General features: G+C 43.8%; 1 protein-coding gene across 1 annotated transcript in view; it reads left to right on the top strand.

The window, feature by feature from the left end:
- LOC145412518 (uncharacterized) overlaps positions 1 to 20,724 on the top strand; it is a 491,890-nt gene that overhangs the window by 290,779 nt on the left and 180,387 nt on the right. Inside the window, exons 28-31 of the mRNA XM_080282412.1 lie at positions 112 to 1,735; positions 14,644 to 14,758; positions 15,706 to 16,187; positions 20,684 to 20,686. Coding sequence (XP_080138538.1) covers positions 112 to 1,735; positions 14,644 to 14,758; positions 15,706 to 16,187; positions 20,684 to 20,686 — 2,224 coding nt within the window. The remainder of the gene's footprint in view (positions 1 to 111; positions 1,736 to 14,643; positions 14,759 to 15,705; positions 16,188 to 20,683; positions 20,687 to 20,724) is intronic.

Genomic DNA, 20,724 nt, shown 5'->3' with positions numbered 1-20,724 from the left:
TTAGTAGGTAATGTAGCTTTTGTTTATTTAACTGATCTGTATTTTTAAAAGTATGATTTTAGATTACTTGAATATTTCGCACTGACTAACTTCTTAATACTGTTCCTTTAGGAACAACAACGGGCATTAAAAACCAGTGACAGCCTAGACCGTTGTGGGACCCCTAGCTCAGTGGGCACTCCTGGCAGCATTACAGAAGGGGCCAACACAGACCCCAGTCCTGTTACTACTCCCCATGCCTCTCCCAGGCCACCCTTACCTTCGTTGACACCTCCAAGACCGGTGATGACCCAGCGACCTCAGTTGCCTGTGGGATCACCGCTGCGTCAGGTTGTATCCCATACTGTGGTCAGAACACCCCTTGGTCATCCTCCAGGAGGACCTGACACCTATTCTTTGCCTCCAGGAACCCCACACCCCAACAAACCCATAGAGTCATTCACACATCCTCCTACCCCAACTGTGCAAACATCTCCTCTACCCTCACCAACTGGTGACCCATACACTCGCATGTCCCCAAGGCCACACCCTCCAGACTCGTATGTATTGCCTCCAGGTACAGCCCGGCCAGTCACCACTGACCCTTATGCCATGCCTCCCCCAACCCCTCGACCTGTAGACCCATATGCTGGCCAGCCCCCAGCCCAAAGACCAATGACCTCAGACCCATACACTACATGCAGCACACCAACAGAACCCTTCTCCCAACCCTCTACATCCCCATATGTACAAGCATCCCCTACTCCCCGACCCCATGACGAAGTGTATGGTCAGCCTCCACAGCCTGGGGGAGATCCAGCACGACAGCATCACTTGCGAGATTTGTTGCAGCGACCATGGAATGAGGGTGGGGGCCATCAACCCCCAGGTCCACAGACATTATCCTCACCCACCGAATTGCCTGGAGAGTTTCGTCCCCCTCTTCCTCCTGTAGGTCAGGGACAGGCGGTACGCATGAAACCTGGAATGTCTCCGAGCCAACCCACCATGATGACCCACCCTGTTGCCCCTGGGCAGAATGCTCCCTTGGACCCTAGACTAAGGATGATTCTGCACCAGCGTAGCCTACAGCAACAGCAGCAACCACAGCCTCAGCGTCCAGGAATGGTGGCTGGCCGTGGGCACATTGATGCTTTCAGTCATATTGTTCAGCGGCCACCTCAACAGTACATTAGTGCTGGTGGGCCTGGGGTTCGACCAGGAGTCACTGGTGTAGTTAGGGGACCTGGACCCCCTACCACTGTCATTGTTAGCCAGAGCATGGGGTCTCCTCATCTTCCACCTGGAGGTACTGTACGGGTCCCAGTCATGTCCCCCACACATCATCCACCTCCTTCTGCACATCCCCTTGCCCCTCTGCCACATCCTTCCTCTACCCTTCCTCAGCCACCCCTCCATCCCCAGCCACCCAGTATACCTCCATCAACTCATCCCCATCTTCAGCAACCCCATTCCCAGCAACCAGGTCCACCAATTGCACCACCACATCCTCAGCAACCACATTCCCAACCACCCCACCCAGCCCTCCCCCATCCAACTCAGGCACAGAGTCCATCACAGCAGCAACAGCAGTCAGAATCAGAGCTTCCAGAGGCTGTGACAAGGGAACTTGAGCAACTGGAAGAGGAACAGCAGCAGCACCACCACCGCCCTCCCCAGTCCACACCTCAAGGAGATGACTTGGAGGACTTAGCACCTGGGGATCTCACCAGCATGGAGGATGATGACTTACTTGGTAAATATCACCCTTCTGACATCATTACATTATCCATCAAAGAATTTGTCTGTCAGTCATTTTAAGGCATTGCTGTCTCCCTCAAATCACCATTAGATTACCATCATGATTACTAATGCACCGCTAACATCACATCATTTATTACAAATACCAATTATAGAGGTATAAAGCTTTTAGATCAGATAATGAAGGTAATGGAGAGAGTTTTAGAAGGTATGATTAGAGAAAGAGTGAATATTGATGAGATGCAGTTCGGGTTCATGCCAGGTAGGGGGACCACTGATGCCATATTCATTGTTCGACAGCTTCAGGAAAAATATGTTGGTAGGAGAAGGGATCTTTATTTTGTTTTTGTTGATTTGGAAAAGGCCTTTGACAGAGTCCCTAGAGAGGTGGTGAAGTGGGCAATGAGAAAGCTTGGCTTGGAGGAGTGGCTGGTTAGGGTGGTTATGGCCATGTATGTGGGTGCTCACACCCAGGTGAGAGTGAATGGAGATTTGAGTGATGAGTTTTCCGTGAATGTTGGTGTGCATCAGGGGTCAGTCTTGAGTCCCATGTTGTTTATCATGGTACTTGAAGCCCTTTCACGTGACTTTAGAAACGGACTCCCGTGGGAGTTGTTGTATGCTGATGATTTGGTGTTGATTGCAGAGAATGAAATGGAGGCGGAGGAAAGGTTTAGGAAGTGGAGAGATGGTATGGGGCAAAAGGGTTTAAGGGTAAATGCAGATAAAACAAAAGTGATGATATCTAGGGTTGGTGGCGGTACTGTCAAAGACAAGGGAGAGTGGCCATGTGCAGTTTGCCACAAGGGTGTGGGAAGTAATTCCATCTTGTGTGGTGTGTGTGATAAATGGGTGCATAAGAGATGTAGTGGTATCAGAGGTAGACTGCGAGATAATGCTGATTTTATGTGTACGGCGTGCCGGGGTGAGCAGGTGGAGATTGTCAGACGTGAAAGGATTGAACTTGCTGGTGAATCTCTTGAGTGTGTGGAAGAGTTTTGTTATTTGGGAGACATGTTGTGTGCTGGAGGTGGGGCTGGAGCTAGCTCTGTGGCTAGGGTGAGAAGTGGTTGGAAGAAGTTCAGGGAGCTCTTGCCTCTCCTGACATTGAGAGGGCTCTCCCTACGTGCTAAGGGGTCTTTGTATGCAGCATGTGTTAGGAGTGTAATGCTGTATGGCATTGAGACCTGGGCAGTGAAGGAGGAAGATATTCGCCGGCTCAGGCGTACAGAAATGACAATGATTAGGTGGATGTGCAGTGCGTCCCTGCGTCCAAGGCCTGGAGGGGCTGGGTTTACAATGGAAGAGTTGAGAGGTAGGATGGGACTGGAGTGTATTGGCGTTGTGATGAGGAGAGGTAGATTGAGGTGGTTTGGACATGTGGAGAGGATGGGGGATGATAATTGGGTGAGGAGGGTGAGAAGTGTTAATATTGGGGGTGGGGTTATGAGGGGTAGACCGAGAAAGACATGGGATGAGGTCATTAAGTGTGACCTTAGGGTTAAGGGACTGAACAGGGAGGCTGCAATGGATCGTGCAGCGTGGAGAGCTGCCATTAGGTGACCAAGGCCGACACATGCAAGCATGTTGGAGCCTTTAAAAACGAAAACGAAAACGAATTCCACCGTGTAAAGCAGCATTTGTGTACTTTACTGTAGCATCATTATTGTTGCTTTTCAGTTACAGTAACTCACCATAGTTAGTCCTCACTAGATCATACTCTATTCATTCCCCATGTCAAATAATCAGATAATCTTATTGCATATCAGCAAGTCAGTTTTCACTCATTGTGTATGAAGGTTGTTGAGATCATCATCATCATCATCATCATCATCATCAATCATCATCATCATCGTCGTCGTCTCGTCGTCATCAATCATCAGTCATTGTCCTTGCCCTCATTGTAGTTGTCATAATTATTCCAACTTAAAAATGGGATAGAGCTCTTGTTGTTGTTGAGTAACTCTGGTCTGTTTACAAGCAGACCCATCAAATGCAGGCAAGCAACTGCCCCTGCAGGCCCTCCTGTGCAATGAACCAGTGTTCTCTTGTAGTAGACAGCACCTACCCCCAGCTAGGCATGGACAAGTCAGTTAAGGTTTGGTTCCTAGAAAGATGCTGCATTTATGTCTCGCCACCCTGTGAACAGGGACACCATAATGGGCCCCACATCACACCATTAATTGGCTTTATGGTTATCACCAAGCACTGTATATGCTTTCTTTGGCTACAGGAAGCCTTGTGGCTTGTTACTTAGTGCAGAGTTATCTGAAGTGGAAGGAAGAATAATAAAAGTGACAGAAAGGATGGGATAAATAGGATGAGGGGAGAGCAGTCATGGAAAAAGAATAACAGAGATGAAGGAAGAAGTAGGCAGCAGTACATCAGGTGAATGGATGATGGTTACCACCTTCTAAGTTAGAGTAGGAGTATGAAACATTGAAAGACAATGCAGAAAAATGGAAATAGTCTGCTGAGTGAAATGGGCCACAGTCATTCACACAGTATTCAATCTTTCAAAATCCTGACTTCATCTCACAAGCATTAACATCTGCATATATTTTTGTAATTTTTCTTTGTAGATCTGCTTCATAAATACCTTTTAGATCAGTTTTTTTAGTGACTGTCGAGTTAAAAGGGGGTGCCAGTCTGTGTCATATGCTTCTGCATACAGACTTCATTCACCCTATTTGAGAAATTGTTAGTTCCATAGCTTCATCAGCTTCCTTACTTTGCTGTCTCACAAGCTCATTAATCATATCTATTTATCATTCTTTTGGCCTATTACACCACCTATCACCTGCAAACTCACACTCATGTTTTGCTACCCAGTCTCTCCTCGTGCTCAGCCTCTCCCAGTAACCATACCATGTAACAATAATAATACCTGTCACAATAATAATAATAGTCTCTGTCTATCTATAGCCGGTGTATTATGAAATTGTGAGGGCAGAATAAAGGAGCAATGCAAGCTACATCAATCGACATGGAGGGTAAACACAAATGTAATATATTTAATAATAAAACATTTTTAATTTATTTCGAAGAAAATTAATTATGAATAATTATTAATTATAGTCAATTAGTCAATATATAGTATATTTTTATATGAAATATTTTAATAATTATTTATAATTATTAATAATTTTCTTCAAAATAAATTAAAAATGCTCAATTATTAACCTGCCGGGTCCCATTAACGTATATATACGTCCAAACGTTTTGTCACTGTGACTCCCGTTGACGTATATAAACATGCCGCATTTGCAAGGTCTGTCATTTGCACATTTTTCAAATTTCGCGCGTGATTTTTGGTACGTATACACGGGACACCTTCTACAAGATGCCAGGCAGGGACAATGCATCATAACCCCCCCCCACACACACACACACACCATTGTACCAGTGACTGGTACAAGGCCAAAGTGATTCCCCAATCGATGACACTGTGGAGGACAAAGTTTTTGTAGCATTAGAGGAAGAAACAGTCAGGTATGATGATCAGGTAATGTCACCAAAAAAGGTCAAGTATGTTGATGTGTTTGGTTTCGGTTTCGTTTTGTTTCGATTTTAAGGCTCCAACATGCTTGCATGCGTTGGCCTTGGTCACCTAATGGCGGCTCTCCATGCTGCACGATCTATTGCAGCCTCCCTGTTCAGTCCCTTAACCCTGAGGTCACACTTAATGACCTCGTCCCGTGTCTTTCTCGGTCTACCCCTCATGACCCCGCCCTCAATATTAACATTTCTCACCTTCCTCACCCAATTATCATGCCCCATCCCCTCCACATGCCCAAACCATCTCAATCTACCTCTCCTCATCACAACAGCAATACACTCCAGTCCCATCCTACCTCTCAACTCTTCCATCGTAAACCAAGCCCCCCCAGACCTTGGACGCAGGGACACGTTACACATCCACCTAATCAATGTCATTTCTGTACGTCTGAGCCTGCGAATATCCTCCTCCTTTACTGCCCAGGTCTCACTACCATACAGCATTACACTCCTAACACATGCTGAATACAAAGACCCCTTAGCACGTAAGGAGAGTCTTCTCAATGTCAGGAGAGGCAAGAGCTCCCTGAACTTCTTCCAACCACTTCTCACCCTAACCACAGAGCTAGCTCCAGCCCCACCTCCAGCACACAACATGTCTCCCAAATAACAAAACTCTTCCACACACTCAAGAGATTCACCAGCAAGTTCAATCCCTTCATGCCTGACAGTCTCCATCTGCTCTCCCCGACACGCCGCACACATAAAATCAGCATTATCTCGCAGTCTGCCTCTGATACCACTACATCTCTTGTGCACCCATTTATCACACACACTGCACAAAATGGAATTACTTCCCACACCCTTGTGCCAAACTGCACATGGCCACTCTCCCTCGTCTTTGACAGTACCGCCACCAGCAATGCTTATATTGCCTACATTACTGTGTGAAAACCAATATACTCTCGTACTACATATAAATTCGTACCAAATAAATAAATATCGTTTATGAGTGGTGCAGAATGGTTACCCTCCCATAGAACTTGTTTTCTTTGGAGCCAGCCTGATAGAAAAACCAGTAAGGTAAGGGGTAGTTCTACCTGTATCCACTATTTTAAACCTCAGGCGAGCGATTTCTCTATGAATTTTCGATGTTTCTCACCAAAAGCGGGGGTTTGAGCCAAAAAAACTTTTTTCCAAAATTGGTCGGGATTGGGGGGAGTCAGTGGTGGAAAATTGGTCGGGACGGGGCGGGTTAAATATATTACACTTGTGTTTACTCTCCATGCTGATAGATGTCACTTGCGTCGCTCCTTTATTCTGCCCTCGCGATTTCATAATACACCAGGTGCCATAATCTCATAAGGGGTGGCCGTTTGAGTTAGTTGCTTTACGTGAAGGGGCACAAACCCTCTGCCAATCCACTTGTTGGCATGTATGTAGCACATATGAGGTTTGTTCAGAAAGTATCAGGCCTTAGGCTCTAAAAAAAATAAATAGATAACCTGTTGAGCTAGGACACTAATCCTCCCTCAATGTAGGCACCTTCTGACTTGACACACGTAGCTAAGCATTCTTCCCACTGCCTTAAACAATATTCAGAGTCAGTTTTCGGTATCTCCTGCAGGTGCTTTGTTGATTCATCATGATTTCTTCTCTCATCTCAAATCAGGAAACCTTCAGTGGAGTTCTGAGCATAGGGAATATCCATAAGTCACACAAAGCTGTGTCTGGTGAATAAAGAGCCTGCTGGACCAGCAGGTTGTTGTGCTCGGCCAAAAATTCCTGACTCAGTTAAGAAGAATGGGCAGGGGCATTGTCATGGTGCAGCTTCCAATATTCCGCTTTCCAAAGGTCTGGTCTCTTCTGCTGAACTGCATCACTGACACAACAGATAATGTCAGAGTTACCTGTTTGTTGACGGTCTGACCTTCTGGCGCATATTCGTGATGCATAACATCACGGTAGTTGAAAAAAAACTGCCAACATGCATTTCACCTTGGAGTTGCTGCAGACCTGTCATGCTTTTGTTTTGGCTGAGGCGACTCTGCATGCTTCTAGTGGGACAATTGTGCTTTGGTTGCTGGGTTGTACCTGTACACCTGTCTCATCTCTAGCGATAACAGTCTTCAGAAAGTCTGGATCGCAATTTGCACACTCCAGCTTGTCTTGAGCAATGTTCATCCGAGAGAAAAGATCATGATGAATGCGACGAAACACCTGCAGGAGATACCAAAAACCGATTTTGAAAAATGTTTCAGGCAGCGGAAAGAATGCTGGGCTATGTGTGTCAAGTCAGAAGGGGCCTGCTTTGAGAGGCGGATTAGTGCCCTAGCTCAACAGGTGAGCTATTTATTTTTTAAGAGCCTAAGGCCGGATACTTTCTAAACACATCTCGTATGGGTTGGTCATATGGTTACCACCCCGTGTTGTAAATGGTATCCTGGCTTACACGAAAATAGTAGGCTTATCACTTAATGTAAAGCCAACTGAAAAGAAAAGTAGATTAGTAAAATGTGACAGGAAAAATGGGAAAAACAGAAAGAGAGGAGGGCATACACAGAAAAAGAATGATGAATGTGAAGGAAGAAGTAGGCAGCACTACATCAAGTTAGTGGATGATGGTCACCACCACCTACCACCATTATAATAGCAATTTTGTCTTTGGTTTCTCAAAAATGCCAGTTCATCCAGTTGAATTCACTAGTGCTTGACACTCATTTACACCTTTACAATTACAGTACAAGAATCGTTGCATTACTGATATATGGTACAAACTATATCAGCACCCTCCTGAAAAACAATTATAGCAATTAAACCTTATACAGTGATCCCTTACCATCCGCTTTTTTAACATTCACGGTTTTAAATATCCGTGAGTGGATATAACAAACGGTTTTAAATATCTGCAGGTGGATACAGTACTGGGGCCGGAGTCACTAAAGCATTTTATTTCGAACTCTGCTGACACTGTTCACTGCAAATGTAACATTATCTCAGGCACAGTTCATGGCTGTATTAGTGATGACATTATCCAATGAATCAAATATAACACTTCGTTTTGGCCACTTCATTTATTAATGCCATTAATTCATCAAGGGAAAAGCTAGGACAGGCTGGGAGTATTTCTTTTCTTCCATGTACCCTTGATGAGCTGGTCTAAACAGGTTTGCTGCCTTCCCCCCCTGTTTTGCTGCCTTCCCCCCCCCCTCTCCCTCTCTCTTACCCCTAGATGAGATGGTCAGAACCGGTTTGCTGCCCTCCCCCTCCTCTCTCTCTCTCTCTCTCTCTCTCTCTCTCTCTCTCTCTCTCGTAAATAATATGAAGCAATACTCACCCAAATCTCACTGAAATCATATGAGAGTGGCTGAAAGTGTTATATTATATTGCTAATTACTGTGATAAGATACAAGTGATTTAGTGATGTTTTTGCAATAATCAGCGAAGTCATTGGCCACTTCATATATTAATGCCATTAAATCATCAGGGGAAAAGTTAGGATGGGCTGGAAGTATTTCTTTCATCCATGTACCCTCAATGAGCTGGTCTAAACTGGTTTGTTCCCTCCCCCCTCTCTCTCTCTTTCTTGTACCCTTAGATGAACTGGTCTAAAATAGCTTTGCTGCTGTCCCCTTCCTCTCTCTCTCTCTCTCTCTCTCATGAATAATACAGAGTAATACACACCCAAATTGCACTGAAATCATACAAGAGGGGCTGAAAGTGTTATTTTATATTGTGAATTACTGTGACAAAATACAAGTGATTTAATGATATTTTTGCGATAATCAGAGAAGTCATGATGCTAAGTGTGTTAATTAGTGAATATTTTTGCGGTTGCAAACTGTGCAGCAATGCTATGAAATGACCCATGACATTATATCAATAACCTTTATAAAAGTAAGTGGTAATAAAAATCATTCATGAAGTTTGATAAAGTTTGTAATGATTTTCCTCACATCATTACTGTTTCACTAAAGTCTGCGTTGATGACCTTTGGAAGGGTGCATGGGAAACTATTAAAGTGGATATTATCTGATAGGAAGGTAGATGAGAATATTTATAAGGGACAAGGTTTCATGTTTTTTTCATTCATCATCCAATCCTACTGTGCCCCATGAGAAGTGCAGGAGCCCAGGGCTAGGCAAGTTGACATTTAAGATGAAAGTGACCAGCCTCACTCATCCCTGAGTGGCATTACTTGAGCAGTAATCCCCAACCACCCCTTGATATAAACCTTCACTGGCTCAGTCTGATTGGAGCTCCGTAATTACCCACGAAACCACCAGGCGCCAAAGGGTTTCACAATGGAAAAATGTGACCAGTGGAGTACCCCAAAGCTTTGTCCTAGCCCTAACAGTGTTTCTGATATATATAAATGATTTGCCAGAAGGTTTAAATAGTTACATGAGATGTTTGCAGATGGTGTTAAAAAATTGTCTATCTATCTATCTATCTATTGCCAGATGCCTCAATCCCGTTCAGGGTGGCAACAAACAAATCGCCTCCACGTCGCCCTGTCCCCTGCCATTTCACTGCCCTGCTTCCAGCTCACACCCCCCTCTCTCATATACCTCTCCACCCCATCCTTCCATCTCATCCTCGACCTCCCTCTCCCTCTTCCCCCCTCCACCTCACTCACATGCACTCTCTTCGTCAGTCTTTCACCCTCCATCCTCTCCACATGGCCAAACCACCTCAATGTATTCCTCCTAACGCTTCCTATCACATCCACATCCACACCACAACGCTCCTTTATATCCTCATTTGTCAGCCTCTCTCTCCATGTGACTCCACAGGCTCCTCTTAATTAACTCATTTCCACTGCTCTCACTCTTGACTTGTGTCCTTCCAGCAATGTCCAAGCTTCACTTCCAACCACAATACTGTCATATAGTAACTTTTTCACTTCCCTGCTCACTTCCCTGCTTCTTATCACTGCTTTCAAGGAACCAGCAACCTTTCTTCCCGGCTGTACCCTTTCAAGCACTTTACCCTCCAAACCTCCATCCTTACTCATCACACTACCCAAGTACTTAAACGTACTCACATTTTCCAATTCCTCACCATCCAACCTCGCTGTACATTCATTGACTTCACCTCTCTCAAAGACCATCACTTTACTCTTCCCTACATTCACCTTTAGATTCCGTTTCTTACACGCTCTCCCAAACTCATCCACCAAACCTTGCAGCTCTCCTTCATCTTCACTCAATAACACAGTATCATCTGCAAACAACAGTACAGGGAGTTTCTAAACACTACCCTCTCTCACCAGGGCCACTCCCACATCCACTGCTCTACCTTGTACCTCTTTTATTACTCCATCCATGTACAGATTGAACAACCATGGAGACATGACACATCCCTGTTTCAACCCAACCTTCAAAGAGAAAAATTCACTCAGTTCACCATCCAGACGCACTACAGCGGTGGCTTAATCGGTAGAGAGTTGGCCTGCAGTCCTGACGGACCCGGGTTCAAATCCCGCTGAGGCAGGGAACAGTTTAAGGATTTAAATTTCAGAAAAATCAGACTTAACTGATCTACCAGAAGGCCCGCCAACATGTCGTAAAAATACTCCCGCTAATACCAATACACCAGTCCTGTATGAGACAGCCCTAGCATGTATTCAGTATGGACGGTGGGTGTTAGCGCCGAAGTGGTGACATGTAGAGGTGTGCGATACGTAGGAGGACTACTGGGCCTTGAAAGCAGGCTGTGCAGCCTATGCGCAGAGTCGGTCACATAAAAAAAAAAAAAAATACATACTCTTCACAGCATTCAACAACTTCCCATCTACTCCATATATTCTTAATACTTTCCACAATCCTTGTCTATCCACCCTGTCATATGCTTTCTCCAAATCCATGAAAGCCGCATACAACTTCTTTCCCTTCTCTAGAAACTTTTCCACTAAAGATCTAAGAATGAATATCTGATCTACACAACCTCTTCCCTTCCTAAAGCCTCCCTGTTCTTCTCCAACTAATTCCTCTGTTCTTTCTCTAACTCTGTCTATAAGTATCCTACCATACACTTTTCCTATTATACTAAGAAGACGAATGCCCCTATGATTACCACACACTTCTTTTTCCCCTTTTCCTTTGTACAAGGGAATAATTATACCTGACCTCCAATCCTCCGGGACTCTACCTTCCTCCCAGGCCAATCTGCACATCTCCCACATCCATTCTACTACTATCTCTCCCCCATGCTTCAGCATTTTACCACACATTCCATCCATTGCTAGAGCTTTCCCCAATTTAACTTTCTTCATTGCTTCCACAACTTCTATCCTACTGATTTCTTCCTGTCTTCTCACATCCCTCCTTCTCCCAGCCATTCCCCAGCCACTTATATTTGCATTACTTCCATCCTCTATGTTCGACAGTTCCTCAAAGTGTTCTCTCCATCTGCTCACTTTTTCTCCCTTGTCCACTAGTAATCTACCATTTTTATCATTCACTCCCCTGCTTACTTTACTTCCACCCTGTCTAACTCTTTTGACCTCTTTCCAGAACATTTTCTTACAGTCTCTCCACTTTACACTCAAATTCCTTCCAAATTCCTCATCCATTCTCTTACTCTCTCTTACTAATCTTTTCACCTCTTGTTCTTTCTACATATAACTCTCTCTTCCGTCTCTCAACTTCTTCCACGCCCCTATTTCTCATCCATTCATTGTATGCTTTCTTCTTTTGTGCCACAGCCTGTCTCACCTCTTCATTTCACCACGCTGTTCCTTGCATCCCCCTCTGTCTTCTCTTCATCCCACACACCACATCACATGCTGCACATATTTCTTCTGTGAATATCCTGCACACACCTTCCACGTCCCCCATCTGCTCCAATTCATATTTGCCCAATCATTCCTCCACTTCTCTCTTATACTTGTGAAACATGTTAAATGTATTGATAGTTGTAAAGAACTGAAAGAGGACTTGGATAATCTCCACAGCTGGAGCCAGACTTGGAAAATATATTTTAGTGCCAAGAAGTGTCATGCATTAAAAATGGGAGTGAATGAAAAAAGACTGCATTTGTTTCATTAAATTTTTAAAGGCTCCAACATGCATGCATGTGTTGGCCTTGGTCATCTAATGGCAGCTCTCCATGCTGCACGATCCATTGCAGCCTCCCTCTTTAGTTCATTAACCCTGAGGTCACACTTAATGACTTCATCCCATGTCTTTCTCGGTCTACCCCTTATAACTCCACCCGTAATATTAACACTTCTCACCTTCCTCACCCAGTTGTCATGGTCCATCCTCTCCACATGTCCAAACCATCTCAATCTACCTCTCCTCATCACAACAGCAATACATTCCAGTCCCATCCTACCTCTCAACTTTTCCATCGTAAACCTAGACCCCCCAGATCTTGCACGCAGGGACGCACTACACATCCACCTGATCATTGTCATTTCTGTACGTCTGAGCCTGCGAATATCCTCCTCCTTTACTGCCCAGGTCTCACTACTATACAGCATTACACTTCTAACACATGCTGCATACAAAGACCCCTTAGCATTGGACATATAAAATGGGCAGTGAGTTAATTAGTAAAAGAAAAGGTGAGAAGACCTTGGGAGTGATTATTCAGGATGGCTTGTCACCAGAACAGCATATAAACAGCATCATTGGAGGCATTTATGAATTACTGACCAACATGAGAGTGGCTTTTAATTATATTGACGAGGAAATGCTGAGAGAGTTGATAGTGGCCATAATAAGACCAAGACTAGTGTATGTGGTTGTTGTATGGTCACCCCATTTGAAGGATCGTATTTATAAACTGGAGAGGGTTCAGTGGATAGCTACAAGGATTATACCATGCTTAAGGGAACTGACCTATGAGGAGAGATTGGAAGAACTGAAGTTACCAGCACTGTGCGAGGGAAAAGAACAAGGCAACTTGTTCACAATGTTTAGAAATGTAAGAGAACTGGAAAGGGCAGATAGAGAGGATCTTTTTGTGTTGGATGATGGAAGAACAAGGGGTCGTAATGATATTAAAAGGTTCAGTTTCCCAAACAGAAGCATAGGTACTTGGAATGACTTAGACGATGAGGTGGTGTGAGCAAAAAGCATTCATATGTTTAAAACTAGACTGGATAAATGTAGATATGGAGACAGGACAACAGGAGGTTAGCTCAATTCCTGTATACTACAAATAGGTAAACACACACATGCATGCATGCATGCTTGCATGTGCGTGCACTCACTCACTCACACACACACACACACACACACACACACACACACACACACACACACACACACACACACACACACACACACACAAGCACCCATCACGTGAGGCCTGGGATGGCCATTGATAACATCTTTGTTTTACTGTCAACGTTATAATGCATGAATTTCTTGCTGCAGTTGTTCATAGTTATGTATACTTTTTACGTAGCCTAGTGTTTGTTTGTGTATTAGTAATGTGACTATGAGTGTAAAGAATGAGGTTAGCTTGAGATGTAACTGGCAGTTAAGAATGATGAGTTGGGGGTTGGGTGGGGTAGGGATATGGGGGAGGGTTGGGAGCTAGGGTAGAGATGGGTGGAACTTATTTCGTCCCCCTCTTCCGTCATCCCTGGGTATACAAGGGTACGAAGGGGGGGCACCCCTGAGCAGAAATTAGTGATCATGAGTGTTCATGATCTTTAAATAAGCACTTAAAATGATCTAGGCTAATGTTTTACTCACCAAAAATTTTTAAGAACTGTACAGTACCTTTAGTACAGTTATGTGTACTGTACTGTACTACTGTGTTGCAAGACTTCATATTCAGGGTTTGACACTGTTTTACTTATTTTTTGGTGCACTATTTGTATAAAGTAATAATATACTGTACTGTGCTGTTCAGTGTTTTTGTGAAAAAGCCATGCTTTAACGAGCATGGGTGTGCTTTGGGAACAGGCAGGCATGAGCTCTGATAATTCGGATTATTGGATATTTCGACATGGGGTTCCCCTCAATCTGAATTAGAGAGGGTTTACTGTATAGGTGTTATGCCTGTCATTCTTAACCTTCACCTAACATATCAAGCCAGTATGTTGACTGATTACTCATCCTTCCACACAAACACTCTCATACAGTATTTGCCCTTTTCATTATCATTATCTTGTTATTATATCCATCCTCTGTGGTACAGTTACCACCTAAGTATTGTAAACACTTTTCCATTTATTAAGTAGACTTCCTTTCACCATATCTTTCATGACTGTAGATTTCAGTTTCTTCTTTAGCTCAGCTGCATGCTACAGTGATCATTGATTTCTTGTATTTTATTAAGCATGCTTACTGTACATTTTTGTATACTTAAACATATTCTAACATATTCTCATAAATAAACACACTAACAAATGAAATGTAATCACCTACCGATTTTTGACAGGGATGGGCGGTGACTTCAATGCCTTGCTGGAGTTTGCAGATGGTGAGGATGGAGAAGAGGATGAGAAGCTGCCTTCCAATCTCTTTGATGATCTTGATGGGGATGAAGAGGAAAGGTAAGAATTTTTTATGTTCTTCATATTCAGGCCCTTATCCCCGAGGCCACAGTCCGTGACCTCATCCCAGGTCTTTTTAGATCAGCCTCTCACAGCCTTACCCCCATCATTAATACTTCTCACTTTCTGTGCCCATTTGTCATCCTCCATCCTCTCCACATACTCAAACCATCTCAATCTATCCCTCCAAATCACAACACCAGTGCACTCCAGTCCTACCCTTCCTTTTACTTCTTCAGTCATAAACATAGACCTCTCAGGTCACGCATTCAGAGACATTCTACACATCCACCTAATCATTGTCATTTCTTTACATTTGAGCCTATGAATATCTTCTTCCTTTACTGCCCAGGTGTCACTACCATACAGCATTACATTCCTAACACATGCCACATACAAAGATCCCTTAGTATGGAGGGAGAGCACTCTCTGTGTCCAGAGAGACAACAGCTCCCTGAACTTTCTCCAACCACTCCTCATTCCAGCCCCACCTCCAGCACATAACATGTCTCCCGAGTAACAAAACTCTTGTACAACTCGAGAGATTCACCAGTAGAGTCAGTCCTTTCATGCCTGATAATCTCCACTCGCTTTCCCAGACACACTGCACACACGAACTCAGCATTATCTTGTGGTCAGGCTCCAATACCTCTACATCTCTGTGCACCTACTTATCACAAATACCTCACAAGATGGAATTATTTCCCACGCCCTTGTGTTATGTGAGGAGTGTTCCTGTCCTAGTAATACATTTATAGTAAAAGTGTGTTACTAGAGAAGTTACTGTAATAAAACAGGTTTGTACACCATGAGATTACATTAGTTTGTTGGTCAGTATTGAGTTTAATGCTGTGGACAACAACTACTGGGAAGAAATATGGTACTGTGTGTAGAGCAGTTCATGCAGGATGGAGTAAGTTTGCTGATAAGATTTTGCTGTTCCACAGGCGGAAGAAGGAGAAAAGTCGGGAAGTGGTATCGGGCCCAACCAGGCACAGGGTAGGAGGAATACCGGTTGGTCCACCTACATCTAGCCCTCCTTCTCACCCACAACCTGACCTATCACCTAGTCAAAGCTCCCAACACGACCCAGCTAGTGAGAGTCGGCAGCAGGGGTCACATTCAGCTACAGAAATTGACCCTACCTTGCAACAGAGGCCTGGGCTTGAGGATGGAAATTTGCCTCATCAGCATCAAAACTCTCCTGCAGCCCACAGCCTGGCTCAGCCAGTCCCCAGTTCACCTAGTATAGGTGATGGTAGCTTGTCCCCAGCTCCCACCATGGCATCGTTGAACCCAACATCAGGATCCCCTGCTGGCCTACCACCTGGGCCAGTCATGGGTCCTGTTCGCCTGGCCATGACTTCACCCCAGCAGCAGCAGCAGCCCATGCAGCCACAGATGGCACCTCAGATAACACAGGCAGCACGTAAGCTTAACATAATTTGTATTAAATAATATTCTTTTTGGGCATGTCTTACTTCTCAGCTCCATTAATCGTAATGTAATAGGGTCGAGATCAGTTTGGGGGGGGGGGGAAGAAGTCAGTTTCAGTATTTTTCAAAATGGCTACCAGAATATATGGGAGTACTGGATGAGTGCCAGGAATATGTTTGTTTATGCCATATGCCATTTTTAAATCCCCCCTGTGCAGGGTTACAGGTCTCTATCCTGTCAGCTTACTGAGTGTTACCATACATTTTTGTACTACTGGTATTTCATTTTATAAGAATTTTATTGCTGGTAGAAGAAAATGCACATGGTACAACAGTTTGGACTGCGATTATCACGTCAAGTGTGTGTAAATTAGACGCAATCAGACACAAGCACACAGACGAGCCATTGCTAACAGGATGCACTGCCTCAAACCTGTTGTTGTTGGGCGTGCAAAACAACCACATTGTCTCCATGGGTTGATGGATAGCCTGCCTGTTGTGTGGTACCATTCTGTGAAAGACTGGTTTACTGCTAAGGCGATCAGAGATTGGTTCCACAGACATTTCGTCAAGGAGGTTATCTGTTATCAAATGGAGGTCCATGGAATCACTCGTGACCAGTTGAAGACATTCCTGCTCGTGGACAATGCCCCTGTGCATCCGTCTGAGAGAGATTTGATTGCTTTTGACAGGCGGATTAGGTACATATTTCTGCCACCTAATATGACTGCTGTCATTCAACCAGTGGCAGCCAAGAGACTATTGACGAAGGTTCCTGAACAAGGTGATGGTGATGTTGGAGGACGAGGACGCGGTTGAGGACACAAGTGGGGAGCAGACCTTGCAGAATCTTCGGCATTATGACCTGAAGTCTGCAGTGTTCAGCTGGGTGAACAGGAAGGAAGTCTCCGTGAAAACCCTCGAAAGCGGTTGGTCTCATCTCCTCCAGGGAATCGATGCCGAGCAAGACTTTGAGGGGTTTGACGATGATTTCCAGTCACACAGTCGCTTTAGAAAAGCAGGATTGCAGGTGGACGACAATACATGCGGGATTGGCTGAACGATGATGGCAGTGAGCCTGGTTACCAGACCATGTCTGATGAGGAGATCGCCGCTGCTGCCTCTATGGACATGGAAGAGGACCGACGGACCCATGAGAATGAGGACGCTGACCCACAGCCCTCCGTAACTCCTTCAGTCCCTCGTCTCAGCGTCTTCCATGGTTACCTGGAGGGGGTGCTGGAGTATGCCAAGCACCCACTTTGTGACAGAGAGTTGATGTCGCTCTGCCTGGCGGTGGAGCAGCGGGTAGTTCAGGACACTGTCATCCTCCGGCAGAATCGTTGGTCCTATCGTCAGACCAGGATCGACTCATTCTTCAAGCTTGCGACCCCTATGAATGCCAGCCCATTCTCACCACCACCACCAGCTCATTTCCTGCCTTCACCTTTGGACCTGCAACCAAACACGTTGACAGCCGTTGAGTCTCCGTTGGACATAAGTTTGCAGCTGTCTTCGGAGTCTCCTGAGGTGGGTAGGCCACCATCACTTAACTGCACATCACTGGTCATCGCCCACTTCCAGCAGGTTGAGGATGACGAGGAGGAGGAGTTTCTAGACCATTGTTAGGCAATACTGTTTGCCACTAGACCACGGGACAACTCTCCACCTGCTGGAGGTGGTGGGTTATGAAGCCTGGCGGCAGTGCACTCGGTGGTAAGTACCCCAACTGAATGTCTTTCGGCGAGTAACTTTAGTTTTTCTTCATAGTTTCCTTGGTGCTAAAATTTATTTAGGATATTCCTATGTATGTTTTGGTGTCACAATATGGCAGAATGACCCAAAAACAGTGCCAAAAATAGGAGGGGTAATGCCTATACAGTAGTGTTTAGGTTGGGTGTGTTTTGGTTTTCAGTTTTTTTTTTTTTTTCATGATTTTCTTGGTGTTGAAAATTATTTTGAATAATCTTATGTATGCTTTGGTGTCAAAATATGCCAGAATGGCTGGAAAACAGTGCCAAATAAGTAGGGGTCCTGTACATAGAGTAGTGTTTAGGTTGGTTGTTGTTTGGGTTTCAGTTTTTTTTCTGCATGATTTTCTTGGTGTTGAAAATTATTTTGGATAATCTTATGTATGCATTGATGTCAGAATGTGCCAGAATGGCTGGAAAACAGTGTCAAAGTAAGGAGGGGTACTGTACGTAGAGTAGTATTTAGGGAGGGTGTTCTTTGGTTTTCAGTTTTCTTTTTTCATGATTTTCTTGGTGTTGAAAATTATTGTGGATAATCCTGTGTATGTTTTGATGCCAAAATATGGCAGAATGACCTGAAAACACTACCAGAATAAGGAGGGGTACTGTCCATTCAGTAGTGTATAGGTAGGGTGTTTTTTGGTTTTTAGTGGTTTTCCTGCATGGTTTTCTTGGTGTTTACCATTACTTTTGATATCCCTATTTTTTTTTTTTTTTTTTTTTTATGAGGAAGAAGGAACCAAAGGCCATGAGCCTGCAATAACAGTTCCCAACAAGAGAAAAACAAAATACAAGAGAGAGCCAAATTCAAGATCCATTCATTTCGAGATGCCTGGACACACTGCGTTTGAAAGACTGGAGATCATAGGCAGTAGGAAATACAGACAGAGGGAGACAGTTCCAGAGTTGACCTGTTGCATAAATGAAGGACTGGGAGTAACAGTTAACTCTTGCATTAGAGAGTTGGACAGAAAAGGGATGAGAGTTTGCTGCTAGACAGGTGCTTCGCACCCGTTGCAGAGGTGGAGAAATGCATGCAGACAGTTCAGAGGAGCAGTGACCATTAAAGTAGCGATAGAAAAGAGATAAAGATGCAACAGTGCGGCGAAGAGACAGAGGTTGAAGGGAGTCAGTAAGAGGAGGAGAGTTAATGAGACGAAAAGCCTTTGACCCCACCCTATTGAGAAGAGCTGTATGTGGGTTGATGTCTAAATATGCCTGAATGACCAGAACACACTGCCAGATTAAGCATAGGTACTGTACAAATAGGTTAGGTATAGGTTGGAAGTGGGTCTATATAGGTAGGATCTGGCTAGGGAAGGGGAATACTGTTGTGTTCATTATCCCGATGTTGTCACTACCCGGTTCTATTATGCCCGGGTAAATGAGGGATTACTGTATATGGTTATTGTTATTTTGGGAGATACAGTTGCCAGATAGTACTGTCCTAAATAATTATCAGTAGGTTGACAATACATATATAATTTATTTTGTTGACACCTAAAACTAAAAAAGTGCGTGTAGTTGGAAAGTAATATATAATTATCTGTTACTTTGCCTTCTGTTACTATTACTGTTACTCTGACACGAATTTGTGATCTATTACTAGTACTGTGAAAACCCTGTAATAGTCTATTACTGTTACTATTATCCCATGTCTGCTGTCAATATCATGTACATATGCCAAAAGTCTCCTATGCTCCTCATGGGGCAATGTAGGATTGGATGATGGATGGATGGATAAAAACATAATTGGTGCCAGTATGAGTCCTGTGGAACTCTGCTAATGACTTCCCTCCATGATGAGCAATTTCCCCTTAGTAATGTTCTAATTTCTCTTTTTCTGAGAAAATCCTGCATCCAACAGTACAGATTACCTTGGATTCCTCCTTGATGGTACAGTTTCCATAAAAGTGTTTGGTACAGTACTCTGTCTGATGCTTTTTAAAAATCTTCATAGACACTGTCCACCCATCCTTCTCTTTTCTGTAGTGTTTCTGATGCTCAGTCATAGGAGCTTAATAGATTTGTAACATGATTTTCCTTTTCTAAAACCAAACTGTCATTCTGTTATCATATTGTATTTTTCCTGATGGTTTACTCAAATTTTTCTGATTAGCTTCTCTAGTGCTGTACCTTGCTTTCAACACTGGTCAGGTATACTGGTCTCTAGTTGTGTGGACTCTGTTCATATCCTTTCTTGAAAAGGGGAACAATGTTTGCTTTCTTCCAAATATCAGGTAGTTTACCTTGACTTAAGGATTCCTTGAATGGTAAACATATTGGTCTGCTTAACTCTTCTCCACATTCATGTAGTACCCAACCTGGAATTTCATCAGGACCATTTGCTTTTCCTTTATCTAATTTACTCAGCTCTTCCTGCACCTCTTGTTCCATGTATCAGGTAATATATGTGGGCATGCATATTCCTTATCATCTTTCTCAAAACTACTTTCTTCTGTAAAAACTTATTGGAAATTTTTGTAAAGAACTTCACAAATATCTTTTTCTTGAATATAAAGTTATCCCCTCATCCATAATGGACTGTATTTTTCCTTCAACTTTGGTTTTTCTTTGGATATAGCTGTAAAAAACATTCATTGAATCACTACTTTTATTATAATGTTTTCCTCAAACTACTTTTGAGCTGCTCTCCTTTTCCATGTATAATCATTTCTTGCCTGTTTATATTTGTTATATGCCCTCTCACTATTGTATCTTCTGTATCTATTCCCCAGCAAGTCTCTCTTATCTTTTGATATTTTACATTCCCTTTGAA

The sequence above is a fragment of the Coenobita brevimanus genome, chromosome 93, assembly GCF_032717465.1.
Source record: "Coenobita brevimanus isolate Jiangsu-jjx chromosome 93, ASM3271746v2, whole genome shotgun sequence".
Classification (NCBI taxonomy): domain Eukaryota; kingdom Metazoa; phylum Arthropoda; class Malacostraca; order Decapoda; family Coenobitidae; genus Coenobita; species Coenobita brevimanus.
The sequence above is the reverse complement of the archived record's forward strand: the minus strand, read 5'-3'. Positions and strand labels throughout refer to the sequence as shown.